This window comes from Semicossyphus pulcher, unplaced genomic scaffold (genome assembly GCF_022749685.1).
Source record: "Semicossyphus pulcher isolate SPU_LCO1_2020_fin unplaced genomic scaffold, fSemPul1.0.p SCAF_6, whole genome shotgun sequence".
Lineage (NCBI taxonomy): Eukaryota > Metazoa > Chordata > Actinopteri > Labriformes > Labridae > Semicossyphus > Semicossyphus pulcher.
Window position 1 is genome coordinate 26081795 of NW_027211737.1, and position 17207 is coordinate 26099001.

At 41.7% G+C, this 17207-nt stretch overlaps 3 protein-coding genes across 3 annotated transcripts; 1 reads left to right on the forward strand and 2 right to left on the reverse strand.

Annotated features, from left to right (window-relative positions):
- Window positions 1-3395: 3395 nt before the first annotated feature.
- hnf1a (HNF1 homeobox a) lies at window positions 3396-8695 on the forward strand. Its single transcript, XM_069683389.1, has 10 exons — window positions 3396-3691; window positions 4718-4917; window positions 5015-5195; window positions 5898-6094; window positions 6349-6491; window positions 6585-6726; window positions 6815-7003; window positions 7078-7193; window positions 7281-7365; window positions 8384-8695. The coding sequence occupies exons 1-10, from the start codon at window positions 3396-3398 to the stop codon at window positions 8512-8514; spliced, it is 1680 nt and encodes a 559-aa protein (XP_069539490.1). The 3' UTR covers window positions 8515-8695.
- A 75-nt stretch (window positions 8696-8770) lies between these two features.
- Window positions 8771-10644, reverse strand: cunh12orf43 (chromosome unknown C12orf43 homolog). Its single transcript, XM_069683625.1, has 6 exons — window positions 10527-10644; window positions 10197-10227; window positions 9886-9984; window positions 9717-9787; window positions 9518-9605; window positions 8771-9427 (listed from the first exon to the last, which is right to left on the reverse strand). Exons 1-6 carry the CDS (start codon window positions 10642-10644, stop codon window positions 9088-9090), a joined length of 747 nt encoding a protein of 248 aa, XP_069539726.1. The 3' UTR covers window positions 8771-9087.
- A 1058-nt stretch (window positions 10645-11702) lies between these two features.
- Window positions 11703-17203, reverse strand: unc119b (unc-119 lipid binding chaperone B). The gene is made up of 5 exons (XM_069683048.1): window positions 16885-17203; window positions 15174-15287; window positions 14631-14739; window positions 13223-13395; window positions 11703-13103 (listed from the first exon to the last, which is right to left on the reverse strand). Exons 1-5 carry the CDS (start codon window positions 17117-17119, stop codon window positions 12991-12993), a joined length of 744 nt encoding a protein of 247 aa, XP_069539149.1. The 5' UTR covers window positions 17120-17203; the 3' UTR covers window positions 11703-12990.
- Window positions 17204-17207: the final 4 nt, after the last annotated feature.

Genomic DNA, 17207 nt, shown 5'->3' on the forward strand with positions numbered 1-17207 from the left:
CGTGGATGGGGACGGGATGGTGGGGGGGACACTGGGCTGAGGCAGAGACAGAGAGAGACAGAGCGGTGAGAACACAGACAGCAATGGCTCACTAATGAGAGATGGACAGTGTGGATTGTATCTCATTACCAATCAACACAGCTTTGAGTTCTCCAGAGAGGGAGAATGCATGTGGTCCATTTCGATAAATCCAGCCTGTGTGCCGGAGCATTAGTCACAGCGGTATCTGAGCTGCTGGAAATCCGCACACATTGCCCTCTGTCCGTTTTGGTGAGGAGTTTTCTCTGAATAGTACAATGGGACTTAATTACAGGTCAGTGGCATGTCTCAGGGAGATAGAGGGAGCTCTGTTACCCGTCCAAATACAGTATAATGCCATCTTCCCAAGGGTGGGGTGGGGTAACAAGAGCTCCACACAAAAAGGTGCTGATAGGCTGAACCTGAGAATGGTATAAGGTGATCCAGGCAGAGAAAGTGAGCGTTTTACACAGAAAGGGAGAGAAAAGATAAAGGACTACATTAACTCTCAAAGGTTTTCTCCCATTCAGTTTGCCCTCTTTCCTTTTGCTCTCCATTTACAACGCATACTTCCTCACAACTTTCTCTGACGAAAACCAAGAGAGTGGAGCAAAGACGAAAAACTTGCGACTGTAAGAAGTTCAAACGTACTCACAGTTTCCTTCAGTCAGTGTCTTTAAAAACAATACTGTACATTATATGTGCATTCTGTCACAATTACACGGCCTTATCCTAATCATGAAAGTAAAGCAAAGATACATGTAAGGGAGCTTAGAGAGACAGTAAAGTAATGATCAACAGGTGAGCAAATGGACTGTGACATAATAACATAATATTAACAATGTAGCACTAATAAAAACTAGAGATTAAAATGGGCTTAAGAAGTAAAATAAAAAAATAACTACACTTAAAAAGTCCATCCATCCATCCATTACCTATACTGCTCATCCTGTTCAAGGTCGTGTGGGGCTGGATCCTATCCCAGCTGTCATTGGGGCGAGAGGCGGCGTACACCCTCGACTGATCGCCAGTCAATCACAGGGCTGACACATAGAGACAGACAACCTTTCATGCTCACACCTACGGGCAATTTAGAGTCACCAATGCACCTGACGAGCATGTCTTTGGACTGTGGGAGGAAGGCGGAGTACCCAGAGGGAACCCACACATGCACGGGGAGTACTTACTTGAGAAGTGTGATTAATTATTCCCTTACATTTACTTAACAGTCAATTTACCAGTTCCCTTTCAGAACATATGATAAGCTTATAAAAAACAATATATAATCAGACGTTTCCAACCATTTTGGCTTGTGACCTTTTAAAATCAAACACAGTCTGAGGCGCCAGTTTAGCTCACTTGGTAAAGCAGGTGCCCCATGCACAGAGGCAAAGTCCTCAATGCATCGGTCGTGGTTTCGACTCCGACTCGAGGCCCTTTGGTGCATGTCAACCTCTCTCTCCTCTCCCCATACCTCATATCACTCCTCACTGTTCTATCTAATAAAGGCAAAAGACCAACAAAAACATCTAGTTGGGATTTTTTGTCACATTTCAGATGTCTCTGAGATTCTAGCATTTCCCTCTAAAAAGTTACTTCCTCTCTTTACTTTTTATGTGGTTTCTTTTAATGGTCTGAGGTCTAAGACTCGTGAGTATTTTATGAAAGAGTAAAAATTTGATAATCGTAATAATGAACAAAGATTTGAGTTCCGGCACATTTTTTTTGTTTCCCACAACACAACCAAACAAAACAAACCTTAGAACCCCTCTTCTTCATCAAACCTCTGGTAACAACTTCTAAACTGAAACCTTACTGTATAGAGTAATTTAAAGCAGTGACAAAATGTTGTTTTCATATGAACTGATCAGAGTAAACTATTAAATACTAAAGTACATAAAGAAATATGCAATGTACGGAGGCCCTATGCGGACATGCATCCATACATTTTATTCACTCAGTTTTCCCGTGAAGTTCATTTCAATTTTTTTTCTGGAGATCTCGACTTATTTCTCTTATAATCTCTATGAAATTTTCCGGCGATCTAGAAAACAAAACAGGTTGGTTTCTATGTTTGTTTTGTGCTTTTGCAGCTCTGAGGAAACCAGTTATGATCCTCTGACGTTACGGTGGTGCAGCAACATTTTCATAACGAGTAATTATCATTTGTTTTCTTGAGATCTCGACTTATTTATCTCCTTATCTCAAGAAAACAAACGACAGGAAAACGGAGTAAATGTAATGTATGGACAAATGTCCATTTAAGGCTTCCGTAGTAATGTAATGTGCTACAAGCACTTTTACTAGTGATACTTTAATGTGGCTGATAACACGTATTACATTTTTATTGTCTGATTTTAAATGAAGGACTTTTATTTGTTATTGAAATAAGTTATGTTGTGTTTTCGTGTTTTTGGTACATTTACACTCCCTGCATGTTGCATATGTCTTATTTACATATATACACCAATTTGCATGCTGAAATTAATACATGTAAACTAAATCACCCAATGAAATAAATCCATTTTGATTTTTAAAAAATCCTGTCTTGAAGGAGATTTAAATATCACAGTGATTTCTATAGAAGGTGTCATAATGTTAATCTTTTTCTACTAGTTACATGTGTGTATGATGTAACTCCTGTTCAACAAGAAACATTGTGTTTTTCACAGCAGCCCAGTTCAGGGACGCGTCCTGAAACTGGGACTTACAGATGTATACATGACATAACAGCGCTCTCTAGTGGCAAGAAGGACACATCAGACCTTATACTTTGTTATTGCTTAAATAATGTGGTGTTGATCTGTGCCTTTATTATGAAATGTTAAGCTACATGTTTCAACATCAAGTTTGGAAAATCTATCATATAAACGTAAGTGTCCACCCCAAAAGACGGTTTCACTGTGACATCAGACGTATTTACACATATAAAAACTGTCCTGTTCAATCTGTTCTGTTTCTATACATGACTTTACTGTGTGCTTTGAGATCTGATCTGTTCCCTCTGCAGCTTTGCATTCAACTGTTACATCCCCTCACTATTATGTATTGTTTTTAAGCTGCACTTTGGTCACTGTTGGGGACTGAGGGAGTGGGGACAAAGTTCACAGGGCGCATGTAAGGAGGAGGGGGTGAAGAGGAGGAAAAAAAAAGAAAATTGACCTTTGAGAGCAAAACAGCAGGTGGAAAGCAAAAACCAGGCGGCTCAGGACACATCGGGAGGAAATTCAAAGCAGGAAAAATGAAAGTCTCTTAACTTGAAGAGGGACTACAGAAGCAATGAGGCCGAACGCTGCCCGTCCGGCTGTCGTCTGAGTGAGTGAGTGCACATGAGAGCAGCGTCTGTTTGCGAGGTAGCGAGGTAAGGCGTCAGAGTCATGGAGGAGAGGATAGACGAGAGGGCCAAGCTAAGGCCGAGCCGTCTGACTGCCCTGCAGGAGCAGCTGATCTATGCCCTGCTGGGGTCTGGTCTGTCCCGGGACGTCCTGGTCCAGGCCTTGGGCGAGCTGGAGCGAGACAGGGCAAGCGCTGGCGCCGAGAGGGGAGAGAGGGGGGATGGAGAGAGTTCAGAGGAGGGAGAAATGGACTTCCCACCGCCTATATTCCGAGAGCTGGAGAAGCTTTCCCCCGAAGAGGCGGTCAAGCTGAGGGCTGAAGTTGACCAGCTTCTGCAGTGAGTAGATCCAAACTGTCTCTGGAAGCTCCACGGCAGAAACATCCTGTTCTTCTCTTACTAACTATTCTCACACAGCACGTCTGTATCTCGACATTAGGAAACAATTTGAGCTATCTATTTGATCCCATCTCTCTTTTACCTCCTCTTCATCCCAACCAAACACCTCCGAGTCCAAACAGCTGACCCGATAACATCCTCTCTTTTCCTTTATTCTCTTTAAGCTTCATTCCCCCTCTCTTTACCAAATCCTCCTTCCTTCTCCAGCTCCTCTGCGTGTCTCTCTCTCTCTGCAATCTGGCTTCTGAGGCGAATTTAAAGAGGGTTCCTCCTTTGCTAGTTACTAATTACCCGACCCCATCATTATTCTCTGGCCATTTCTTAATAAATAAGCGACATGCATAGGTGAAGATTAATGGAGCAGGGCTGGACATGTGGCGCTGTGTTTACATAACGCATGAGAAATATTTCCACATGGAAGTTTTAGGCCTGTTTTCTGAAAATTAGGAAGACACTTCGCCCGTCTTACTGACTCACTCTTTACCACTACTCACTTTATTGTGGTGGTTTTATTTAAATCATTATGCGGCTGATTAAAATGATATTTTCTTACATTTTGCCTCCTTAAAACAAATTCTGAACTGTCTGTGTGCTGAATTTGAACCAGGTAAAGTCAGGGACTTTTGAAATGTTGTGTATTTTTCTGCTCCTGACTTGACAGTTAGAACACATTAAATTAGGTTTCATAAACCTTTCACAGGTTTTTCCCCTCCAGTGATCTGAAAGCGCTGGACTTTGCCCCTGTGTGCTTTCTCTTATCTCTCTCTGTCAATAAGCCTCTCTCTACTTCCCTCTCAGTGGCCATGCTTTATGACTAAAGTTGTGACACAATGTCAGGCACTTTTCCAGAGCGTTGAAGTGTTAGAAATACCCAGAAACAGTGGAGAAAAAGAAGGAATAGACTTTAGTCACTGCAAAAGATTATACGGTACAAATAACAATAACAAACATGTCTATGTCTAACAGAGGGGACCCCTGGCACGTTGCTAAAATGGTGAAGAGCTACATGCAGCAGCACAACCTCCCTCAGAGAGAGGTGGTGGAGTCAACAGGACTCAACCAGTCCCACCTCTCGCAGCACCTCAACAAAGGCACGCCCATGAAGAATCAGAAGAGAGCCGCTCTGTACACCTGGTACGTCAAGAAGCAGTGCGAGATCAGCCAGCGTGAGTACACAATCTGTTCAACTAATGATTGTTTTCAATGACGCATCAAATATCAGTTTAAGTGTGTGACACTGAAAAAAATAACCTTTCCTTTCAGAGTTCACCAATGCCAAACACGGCCTTGCATCTGGGGAGGAGCAGGGAGAGGAAACCAAGAAGGGACGAAGGAACAGGTTCAAATGGGGTCCAGCATCCCTGCAGATCCTCTTCCACGCCTACGAGCGACAGAAGAACCCCAGCAAGGAGGAGAGAGAGGGGTTAGTGGAGGAGTGCAACAGGTGAGACAGTGAGGGCATCAGGACAAAACAGGAATATTTAATGTTGTTTATCTTATTTTAAGAGCTTTGCTGTGTCAGTACAGCCCAACAAGAGCTAAATCAGGTGCCGGATTACAGAGATTAGCTTTGCATTACTATTATTAATGCCAGTCTGATTTATACTGATTCTATAGATATATATATTCAGGACTTCAGGATAAATACTTCTGACTTAGATGACTTACCATTTATCTGCTTCCATACTGTAGCTTATCACCAAACACTTAAAAAACTAACAACATTCCCATGAGCCTCAGCTGTACTTTTTGTTAAGCGCTGATAGGCAGAAGTTAGCATGCTAATGGTACAGACTAGGATAGCCCGCCTGGTAAGTATTATTTGCAACTGTGATCACATTAGCATACTGACATTAGCATTTAACGTAAAGCAGCGACTTTTGACTTTCTTGTGTCGTATCGTATTTATCTTTAGAAACTATTAGTTGACACAAGAACGTACTGTACACTACTTTTTCTCAACTTAAATATCTGATAATAAGATGCTAAATAAAACACCCGTGTATTAACGTCTTTTTGGTGCACGTGCTACACTTGTGGTATGTTTAGTACATGTACAAATATTGGTCCGGCCATATTCTGACGGAGGCACGGTATACCTTCAAAATATAAAGCAATACTGATACATGTGTTTTTCTTCCCTCAGGGCAGAGTGTCTGCAGAGGGGGGTCTCTCCCTCCCAGTTGGCTGGACTGGGCTCAAACCTGGTGACTGAGGTCCGGGTGTACAACTGGTTCGCCAACCGCCGCAAAGAGGAGGCCTTCAGACACAAACTGGCCCTGGACACACCTTATGCCAACCAGTCTGCCTCTCACTCTAATCTCCCACCAAGTCCTGAGCACGGTAATACCCCAACAGTCTGCAGACAAGATTGAAAGTGAAATCAAAACTGGGTTTGCTCAGTGGAGACAAAGTTAGACTTGCCTATTCTGGAGCTTAAGACCTGTCTTTTTGATCCTTTGGTGTAAAAACAATGACACACTTGTAGACATTGTTGCCTGGTTTCAGTCCTGATGTTCTTATTTCTCAGTGACCTCGTGTCTGTGTAAAATATGAACCCTTACAGAGCAGCTGTACCTGACTTCTTGTTTTTACAGTTATAAAATACAGCCACCAGATCCTGTGTGACACTGTGAGCTCAGCCAGAGGCGGTGGAGGAGAGCGAGTGGGACGTCTTGTGGTCAGCCCCGTCCAACTGGAGCCCAGCCACACACTCCTGGAGACACACAACCCCAAACACGTGAGAGCACGCATCATAATCCTACACTAATATCTATTGTAGACTACCTGTGTGGACTGCTGCCATCATGACCGTGTTGTCCTCTTGTCTCAGGCGTCCAGCAGTGGCCCTCTTCCTCCTGTAAGCACTCTGACCTCCCTGCACAGTCTGTCTGCCGCCCCTGCTTCCTCACAGAGCCTCATCATGGCCTCCCTCCCCAGCGTCATGAGCCTGGGGGAGTCCTCGCTTCTCATCGGTAACATTAGCTCTCCCGTTTCCTGTCTTTTCTGTGCAAGAAAAAAAAGAAAATTCTGGAAACATCATCTTTGCTGGTTGATTCACAGGTTTAGCCCCCGGCCAGCCTCAGACCGTGCCCGTTATCAACAATGTCGGGGGAGGTTTCACCACCCTGCAACCGATCTCATTCCAGCAGCAGCTTCACGGCTCGCCTCAGCAGCCGCTTTGTCAACAGCTCCACACTCACATGGGGGCAAACCCCTTCATGGCCACCATGGCACAGCTCCCATGTCACAGTAAGGGGACAAGAACACGACACAAGCAATGTGTTATGTTGAGTGAATATTTATTCATGTCTTCCTCATTTCAGTGTACAACAAGTCAGACTCACCCCAGTACCATCCATCCAGTCTGCTGTCTCAGGCCATGGTCATCGCTGACGGTAGCAGCCTGGGAACACTGACCAGCCTCGCCACTGTCAGACAGGTAGCCGAGTCTGATGGGTCTGTTGGTCTGTGATGGCATGAATAACCCTATTTTGGTAAAAACTTCCCATGATCTTTGTTTTGGTAGATCCTAACGGCAGATCCAGAGGAACAGACAGACCCACCTTTACAAGAAGACTCTCTGCATCTGCAGCCCCACACACCTGTGCCAGGTATGCAGCTGTAAACACAGGCTCACTCCTTGACATCTAAAATACATCCACCTACAACTGTAAGATGACGCCATGTTAAGTCATGCAAGTTTAAGAGACTTCCCCCTGCAACTGATTTTTGACCATTTTAGAGCCTTTACCTTCAAGTATCATGACATTAAGCAAGAATGCCTGTATGCTGCTTTAAGCAGTAATTTGGTAAAACTGATCTGTGCTTAATATAGTCATATGAATTTTATAAATTTGTTTTGCAATTTTTTGTCTGCTGATTTAATTTTACCACTTTAACTCCACCAAGTGCTTGCAAAGATTTTATGGTTATGGATTAGCTTAGCTCATGGCAAGCAAACCTCACAGTGAGCAAAGGACTTTCAGTTGTCACTGTTCACCGCCAAGAAGTAGTCTGCACCATTACTGTCTGTCAAACCATAAACTCTTCTTTTTACACTTCAAGTTTCTGTACACATTAAAGTTATATTCTCGAAGTTCTCAGTTTCGTTCTCTTTGGCGGCACCTAATGGTGATTAAAGGCAATTGCGGGCACATATGTCCCACATTACCAGAACTCTACGGTTGGAACTCTTGATTTTCCTTGCTGACGGTCGCTTTCCTTTTTAGACTGTTTGCCTTCATCTGAGCCTCGAATTTGTTTCTTTTTTCTTAGATTTTCAGTTATCTTTGAAGTTGTATCTGTAGTCATCCATCTTTTCTTTGTTTGTTCAGCCATAGTAGATTACTGTTTACTCGCAACACTTGCAGAGACTGGAAAAGCAGCCGCTTAGCTCCGCTTACCCTCTCTGGCAGACCAACCACTGCTGGCTGATGGAAAACGCGTCACTAACTGGGCGCCATTTGTGATTTGTGACAACAAAATTGTGATTGAGCCGTTAGCTTTACTTAAATTAAACTGTGGGTTGACTTTCTGTGCATTTAGTTTAGGAAACTCTTAAACCTCCACATGCAGGAGAGAAATTCATTTAACAAAATTAAGTTAATTTTTCTTTTTTGTTTCCAACAGCTTCCTCTGAGAGCCTCGAGCTGTATCCCACTTCTCAGTCGACAGAGAGTCATCAGTCTCACCTTCTGTCACCTTCACCGACGGACATCAGCTCCTACATTCCTACACAAATGGTGTCTACTGCACAGTAGAAGTGCCCCGACATTGTTGTGTCTCCTCACTATCAGCTGGAGTGTGACTGTGTTTTGTATGGACAGCTACCTCTGGGGATAAATTTCCAGAAAAACTTGGAGTCAGGGGCCACAGGGACGATTCAGCTTTGATGGATCAGCATGACCCTCTGTACCACTGTAACACGAACAAGGATCGACATTAGAGAAGATTAACTTTTGATACAACAATCATGTGAAAATCAACACAGAAATGTATTTTTATTAAAATGTTTAGTAATATTTAGAAATTGTACATTGAGTTAAACTTGTAAACAGCATGTTACCTGTATTATCCTCTGTCACTGCCTTGAATTGCTTTTTCACACTTGAATGGATATCTTTCATGACCAAGTAAAGTCTATTTCAAGAATGACAGTGGATAGATCTTTAATGAGGAAAGGTTTGCTTTCGACACAGTGCATTTGCAGCATGTTCTGAAACACGTGGCTTCCTAAAATATACAAAAATACGTAAAAATTTACAACAATTGAATCATTTAAAGCCTGTGGCAGACTGGAGGACTGACAAAAATCCCAAAACAGCGACATAAATTCAGTCTTCTGTGTTTATTTCTCGCTTCTTTTTCTTTTTCCGTTTTACTTTCACTCCTGTGTTTTCCTGCTCCGAGATCCCGTTCTCACCAGTGCTCTGAGCATTAAGAGGGGAATCTGTACAGTCACTCTCTTCTTGTTTCTGTTTCCTCTTTTTCTTCTTCTTTACAATGTTGCTCTCCTCTCCCTCTGCCACGTTCTTCTTCTTCTTTGTTTTCTCTGAACAAGGAGTCTCTGCAGAGGGAGTTGTGAGTGTAGAAGGCTGTGACAATGAGGGTATGAGATCTTTGACGGACACCGCCGCCTCCCTCAGCCTGGTTTCCATCTCACTGTCGCTGTCACTGTGACCAACAGAGGAAATATTAAATTAAGGAGTACACAAATTATCAAGTTGTTAAAAAATGGCACCATTTAATAGGCATTTAAAGAACCTTGAGCTGGGAGCAGGCCGACGCCTCACAGGAGCTGGGGGATCATCAGCTGTCTGTCCAGGGACTGATGAAGAAAACAGACGAAATCCTACAAGAGGAAAAAAGAAACAAACCAAAAACACGTGGATAAGCTTCATTTAAAGATAATAACACAGGATCACCTTAAAAGCAAAAAGTACCAAAATATAATAACGTTTACCTTCATCATCATTGTCACATTTTGCTGAGTCAACACAGGATGAAGCCTGATTGTGCATCTCTGTAATACAACTGACATTAACAGACATATTTATAGTCAGAGATGACTTTTTTTCGTTAAAAGATCCTGTGATAAATTGCATTTGAAATTTAAACCTGACCCTACTTACTTGTCAAGATAATGTCCCAGCTTTTTAGCGACGTGTGTTTGAAACCCTTTTGTAACTTGGAGCTCGTTTCCATCATGGTCATGGTCGGCCACAACAACACTGTAGCACAGCAAGACAGCTTTAATTTTAATTTCATGTGGCACATTTATTAAGAATCCACAACTGATATAAGTCTTAATTCTGCTTTATAAAAATATAGTTAAATAAATACATTTGCTTTTTTACACTGTGGAAATACAGATGCTATTTTCCCCCCTTCTCACTTTCTCATTACAGCTTACAGTTAGTAGTTATATTGACACAAGGCTTACCGCTTTGACTGTGGCACAATGCGGTCTCCATCTACACAAACAGAGATAGCAGTTGTTGTCAAGAGGTTAAATTAGTTTGTGACAGTACAATCTGAATGAGCTGAGCATGAGGTTAGAGCAAGTTAATCAGCTCTAACGTAGCTAGTAAGGGTAAACAGGCCTGAAACATGTATGTTTATGACAGTAATGTAACTTCAGCAACCGTTTGTGGTTGAATTATAAATATTAAGGTTGGACCATCATGCTACTGTCGCATTTCTCCAGGTGTGTATCCGCCTGTACAGAAATAGTCCCTCCGTCTCTTTTTACTAACATAACAAAAACATTCACCTTTCTTTTTGTCACTTCTTGTCTCCCAAACTGCCTCTCGACATCTCTTAAGCGCCTCGTCGTCACTGCTGCTGGAGTCGTCAGAAACACCAACCATCTTTTTAGCGGGGGCCGCCATGATGAAAACATGTGCTGCTCGTGTTGTCTGTTTTGAGACGAGCATTCTGGGTAATGTAGTCTGACGGTGAAGAGGAACTGCGTGGATATGGCTTCTTACTGTGCTTGTATTCATTAATACAATACAAACAATATGTTGAGGACCAATAAGGAGTAGAAAGTAGTTTTACTAAACCTCGTTGTACTTAAATAGGAATTCTGAATTTTTGAATAGCAAAAGTTTTGAATAGCAAAAATTTGTGCAAAACTGTCCTAAAAACATGGTGGTGCCATATTAGAAAAAACTAATGTGCAACAGCTCTTAAGAATATACGTTTTGTGAGGTACCAAGGTGTAAGGCCACATGATGTTATCATTTGCCCTGTTAACCATTCAGTTTACACTGTTTGTTGCCAGACCCATAAAATCACTGATAAACTACTAACAAGGGCCCCTATGTTTTCAAGGTGAGAATGTTTTCCAGTCATCTATCTTTATTTACAATAAAACATATGATACAAGATACAACATGAATGTATTATTTGTCAAATCAACCAGTACAAAAAAGAGGAGTCAATAAAACAGTTTACAGAATGGATTTATACATGTTTTGGGTCAGTTGTGTAGCTTTTTTTGTGCAGATATATAACATGTACCCGCTTCAGGACATTTAGATTATCTGATTTCTAAATAAGAAAAAAACATTACTGTAATTGTATGACAAAACAATGAAACCAGAAGTCAAGTGGAGATGTATGCATGGAGTCTAAATTGACAAAAAACTATGTTTGTATAGGGTCATGGAGCAAAGGCTACAGTGGTGCAAGTGTGTGCCTGATATCACACTTTTTGAGGTTTATTAATGTGCTGCATATCGAGTCATCACAGATACCAAAAACTATAAAATCACTTTTTTATAGCAGTAAATATTGGAACTAACTTCCAAGCAGGGACCATTTACAAACTCTTCAGTGTCGGTGTGCCTAATCCTTGAAGTACATCCCAACCTGTCAGAAACACCTGTCAGTAGATGGAAACAACAGCCTGACCATATAATCAAATCAACTAACGTGACAAAAAAAGAGCATTGCAAGCTTAACTAAAGAAGATTTATTCCGGGGGAAAACTGTTAAATGGTTCAGGTGTATCTAATAGATTGGACACTTGAAAACATGACAACTTTTATAAGCCAACCCAACAATATTGTCCTTAAAACAGGGCTTCATGAATAGAGAAACAGTCGGGAAAACTTCTGTATCTACCCTGTTGCCTCATTCAAAATAGAACAAATAAGCTACATCACTTTGTGCTGTAATGTTGTGTGCTACTGCGGTATTTCATTGGCAGACTGAGAACCTGAGAGTCAAACCAGAAACAAATAAATTCAGCTTCCAGAGTTACAGGTAAACCACAGTGTCGGGCAAACTCTGTTTCTAAAGAGTGGGATTCACAGTGTTGTTGTGCCAAATAAACCAGGAAGACAGACCTCAAGGGATTTAATTAACTGTGCAAAAGAAAGAGCAGTAACTTCTTCTTCTAGATTCTGCGACTATCTAGTCCTTTTCAAGTATCCAAGTGTGTCGCGGTTGCACAGTTTGATAGGAACAACACAAGACTCCAAGATGAGAGCCAATGATGCAGTAATTTAACATCTTACAGACAGGACTGAAATGACAAAAGGTATTATCAATAAAGCTCATGCTGTTCTTGTATTCAAAGATTTCCTACTAAAGACAAGATGGTCAAATAATGTTGACGCCAAACTTAAATATGAGACTTGAAAAACCCAAATGACTCACAATTCATAGTAGATACTTAAGAAAGAATGAAACTCAAACTATGTCAACTCTTTGCTACATGATCATCTATGACTAACAATACTGTAAACAGTCTAGTTAATGCTCGCTTTTCCAAACAGGAAACACAATTGTCACTTGCCAAAGGTAGTTCAAATAAACATCAACTGAAAACATCTATTTACTGAAGAAATTCAACCTATAACTAAATGAGTCTAAAGGCTTTGTCACAAGAGGTCTGTGACTCAAAGTGTCCCTTTCCAGCAGAGATACTTAAGGCAAAAGTGTTCAAGCAGTAACATGACAAACCAAAAGGTTTCAGTTGGACTTAACAGAAATATTTAACAGAGCTTTCCTCACAGTCGCAGAAACTGAGCTCAGTGAGGTACTGATGAACTTATCCATGATTTCATATGAAGGCAGATTTGGTCGCTTGATTCTGAATGTGTAACGTTCGTAGGAATGTCCACAAGAGGAGAATACTTCTGTCCCCTAAAAATAAACTTTTAAATGGTTGTTATCCACGAAATCAATCCTCTGGGAAGTATTGCACACATTTTTCCTCTCAGGTATTACAGACCACCATTGTAGGCATAATCTGCCTTGTTGTGCATGATGAGTTTGTTGTCCACAAAGTAGAAACTGTCTGATCTGGTCTCGTAAGGGTGTGCCACCATTTGCCGAACTGGAATGGGGAAAAGAAAGAAAGATGAAAAATGAAAGAAACAAAGATCAAGATATGGGTCATTATTTGCATGAAATAGCATCAACATTTAGGGCTGGTAAAAATAGACTAGAACTCACTGAGCTCCTCTGGAAGCTGTGGAAACTCATAAATGTGTTCACAAGTGTTGCGGCTGTTGGGAATGCAAAAACCGAAGTCAAAGTCAAAGTTCTTGAGAAGGCGTCCCTGGAAGTAATGCCTCTCGATCATACGAAAGCTGTTAATGGGTCGGTCGCCCACTGTGAACTCCACGCTGAGGTTTGGAAAGAGAAATGAGAAAGACAAAATTTACAATTCAGATGTAATAAATAATTCTGAGTGACTCTTCAGGTGGGTTTAGCTTTTTTACGCAGTGTGATTACATACAAAGGAAATGTGAAGGCACTAATAGATGCATGTTTGTGCTGGTTGAGTTTATTCCACTTGAGTGAGAAATTTTTCATCCTGCTGAAAGCAAAAGCCTAACTATTGTCCTGAGAATGCGTCAGATATGGTCTATTGGAACTAAATTAAAACCAAGCATTTTTAAAGTACTTGCATGTCGTCTTACGGATAGAACTGAAAGTGCAAATGTGCACCATGATGTACTAATCTGGGAATACTTTCGACTCCTGTATTGTGACTTAATCACCACAAAATCTGTCATGTCTTAGGCCGGAAATATACTTGCTTTTTAACCTTGCATTCGTGTACACAACTGGCTGTGTCTTGAGCGTAATTGTTCACATAGTTGTCTAGGCACTACGTGTGTTACTGGAGGATGCCTCTAGAGGGCACACCAGAAAGCTCAGGCCGTATGCAACTACCATACGTGCGGGATGTAAACAACATACATGGCGACATTTTGCCGTTACTATCACGGCAGAAAAAGCGACAGCTTTAGTGTGTTCGGTGGACAGAACACACCGTTGGCACTGCCCCCGCTCCATTTCTCCAACATGTTCCTCCGTGCACGGACGTAATGGTCCCGGACATGTTTCCATTTAGTTATGAAGGTTTCCAAGTGGACTTCTAAAATGAAACTTATCGCCAGCTATTTTGACAGGCCTGTCTGTTGCTGTGCAGTAGAAATGAAACACTGTACAGAATGAGGATATTGTGGTCTTGGTTTATCTGTGTTGACCCTCTCACATCCCCTTTGCCTCTACACCGCCCCAACCATTCATGTGGATACTGTATCTAGTGTTCACGTAGCATTAATTTTTGAGGACATGCACAGCCGACGCTCCAACCAGATGCAGGAAACGCGTGGCAGCCATCATGCGCACACTTAGTCAAAAGCAACAAAATCTCCAGCCTTACTTTGTGACATGCTCAACACAGAGAAAAAGCGACTCAACAGAAACAACTGCTTTCAATCCTGGATATCCTGGCACAAACTTATGCTACGCTTTTTGTCTGAACACATCTTTAGGAGACAGCACATACAAATCTGATTATTGTGCTTTCAGATAGTTTTATTTAAAAAGTAACTGTTCATTTACTTACGTGGCACCAACAGTACACAGTTTAAGAAAGGCTGGTGTAAACTGATATCGCACAAAACGCCCTGCACTGGTGTCTACATCTCCAATCTCCTCATCGCCCTCCACAGGACCTAAAACAGAAAATATGTTGAGCTTTTACACAACAGGCAAAGTTTACAATATCATTCAACGGATTTTCAAAGAAACTCCAAAACACTGTGATAAAACTGGCTGCAGTGGTAAGGCACAATTTGTCAGAACAATGTCAAATAAATCAGATCAAGATGTGAAGGAGACAGTGAGGTTCCTAATGCTTTCGTAAAAATCTGAATGTTATATGCATGTGTTTCTAGGAAAAGGAAACTATAAAAACGACTGAGGTCGTTTCTGAGACTTTCTGTCTTTTACATAAACATATCTGGAGGCAAATGCCTCCAGATAGAGCACATGACAGTGAGGTAAAGGCTATACAAAGCAGTCCCCTGACTGTCGGTAAAGCACTGTGGAGGAAAAACATCCTCACTGAAAACATGATGTAGCAACAGAAAGGTCAAATGTGACTTACCGCTCTGAGGAGGTTTGGCGATCTCAAACAGCACCGTTCCTGTCTCCAGATCTCTTATTTTGAAACGTGTAAAGTCAATGTTGAAGATATTGTCTTCAGGTTTGCAAAGATAGTCTGGAAGGTGAAATAAAAGAAGGAGTTTTTGTTAAGACAAACATTAAGTGGGTGAGTGTGTTATCTGACAGCAAGCTAGCTAGCCCCCATTAGCAAACAGGTCGCTCTTTCCAGCTCACAGAAAGTTAGTCTTTGTGCTTCAAAGTATCTTAAGACAAAATTCATCGTAGAGTACCCTCGCTTTAAGAGCTAAAATAGCACTTGATAAGCAATTACAGATTCAGTATCTGTTCGCTGGCTCCTGCACCTTGCAGGAGTGGTGAGTAATGCCATAGCACAGGCTCCCTCTTTTCAACAAAGTGTAGTGAGAGAGAAGGGAAGTAAAGCTATTGTTGTCTGGTCCGGCAAAAGGACAAAGACAATGGGAGGCTTAAGCTTTGGCTGCAACTCCGTTAGACAAGGTGTCTGATGACGGATCCTGGGGTCTGACTCAGAGGGCTCAGGCAGGACGGTTACAAGTGGGGTGGAAGGCCATGACAAATCCAAGGTATGCAATCGTAAATAAAATTTAATTACTTAAGGCTTCTCCATAAACTATCAGGATTTATATTGAATTTTTGTTTTTAGCTGTATAATTATACCCAGAGCAAGGCAGGAACAACTCCCAAAAATCAACAGGTTTCAGGTAAATTATCATGTGATGATAACAAACAACTACATTGTGGTGTGAGCAGTGAATGTATTGTTAGTCAATGCTAGCTAAATATCATTTTATTTCCAGCAATAAGATGTATTTTTTTTAAATCCTGCTGGTATTGAAGAGATACTTGTATCAGCTAAAACTCAAGTCAAGGTATAGGAATCAGACTACATAAAACGTGTCATCTGGCGGAGGCCAGGGAGCTTGCTAAACTACATTTCCTCAATCTAGGACGACCGCATCTGATGTCATGTCTCGTTCAAAATCGTCAGGTTGAAATGTAGACGACAGACCAGAAGATTTTTTAGATGATCCGCCGGTATATTCTCATTGTATTTCAGATTCTGTACCGCTCTGAGCCATTGCCTGTAGCGATCAATGTCTTTGAGTGAAAATCGGAAGTATTTCACTCCAGCATCTTTCTCTGGGCCATTCCTTTCAGAGGGAGGAGCGCAATGCACGCTGGGTATTGTAAGAATGTAGAATGGGTGAAACCATGAGTTGAATTTCAAATATTATTGCTTCTATCGATTACAGAGAACACCAGGTTTGACTAACAGTGCCTTTTTCCAGGGACAAATTGCTCCTTTAAATAATAAATCTTAATCTGTTGGAAAGAAACATGACTTCAAATGAGTTTACATTTGAGTTTTTTTCCATATCCATCCTAAAGGACAGGGGGCCCTAGACTTTATTGTTTCTGGGTTGCCCAAATTGCTTGCTACGCCCCTGGGTACATCCTACTTCTTTAGTGAACGCCATAGATATCAAATATGGTGTACAACTGAAAGTAAAGTTGCACATGTAGCGTTAAGTGTTTGGTCAATTTATAACTGTTACAGTCAGTTAGTGGATCTTAAAATCAACTAATTAGCCACAACTAGCATACAGTATTGGGTAGAGCCGTGTAATTATACTGAATTTAATGAAGACCAAGATAAGACACATATTACTTACCCTCCGTGACAGCCCGGAGACCCAGGACATGGTCCGGGGAAATATCTCCTCCCAGTGCCCGGAGTTCATCCTCTGTGACCACAGGCCACTTATCCGTCTGACTGCGCCTCGACTTCAGCTTCTTCAGCATTCCTCCAACAGTCTTTCGGTCCCTGTGGTTCGTCTCTGAGCCGGTGTCTGCTTCCGTCTGACTTTTGTTGACTGTCGGCGCCGGTTTGTTTCGCGAACCGTTCATGCCGGACACAGAAGAAAGGATGAAAAGAGTTGTTGTGCTTCTTAATTTTGTAGCGACTTGACAAACTGCGGGTGTAATTTCAAGATGG

Excerpts from the sequence above, each read along its gene's own strand:
- unc119b (XM_069683048.1), bottom strand. The coding sequence starts at position 17,119 with ATGAACGGTTCGCGAAACAAACCGGCGCCGACAGTCAACAAAAGTCAG. Across the intron at positions 14,740-15,173 it reads CGCCAAACCTCCTCAGAGCG|GTCCTGTGGAGGGCGATGAG; the intron begins GTAAGTCACATT and ends TTTCTGTTTTAG. Across the intron at positions 13,396-14,630 it reads CTGTGTACTGTTGGTGCCAC|CGTGGAGTTCACAGTGGGCG; the intron begins GTAAGTAAATGA and ends TCCAAACCTCAG.
- hnf1a (XM_069683389.1), top strand. The coding sequence starts at position 3,396 with ATGGAGGAGAGGATAGACGAGAGGGCCAAGCTAAGGCCGAGCCGTCTG. Across the intron at positions 5,196-5,897 it reads TTAGTGGAGGAGTGCAACAG|GGCAGAGTGTCTGCAGAGGG; the intron begins GTGAGACAGTGA and ends TTCTTCCCTCAG. Across the intron at positions 6,095-6,348 it reads CCCACCAAGTCCTGAGCACG|TTATAAAATACAGCCACCAG; the intron begins GTAATACCCCAA and ends TTGTTTTTACAG.
- cunh12orf43 (XM_069683625.1), bottom strand. The coding sequence starts at position 10,644 with ATGGCGGCCCCCGCTAAAAAGATGGTTGGTGTTTCTGACGACTCCAGC. Across the intron at positions 9,985-10,196 it reads ATTGTGCCACAGTCAAAGCG|TGTTGTTGTGGCCGACCATG; the intron begins GTAAGCCTTGTG and ends GCTGTGCTACAG. Across the intron at positions 9,428-9,517 it reads CGGCCTGCTCCCAGCTCAAG|TGACAGCGACAGTGAGATGG; the intron begins GTTCTTTAAATG and ends TGTTGGTCACAG.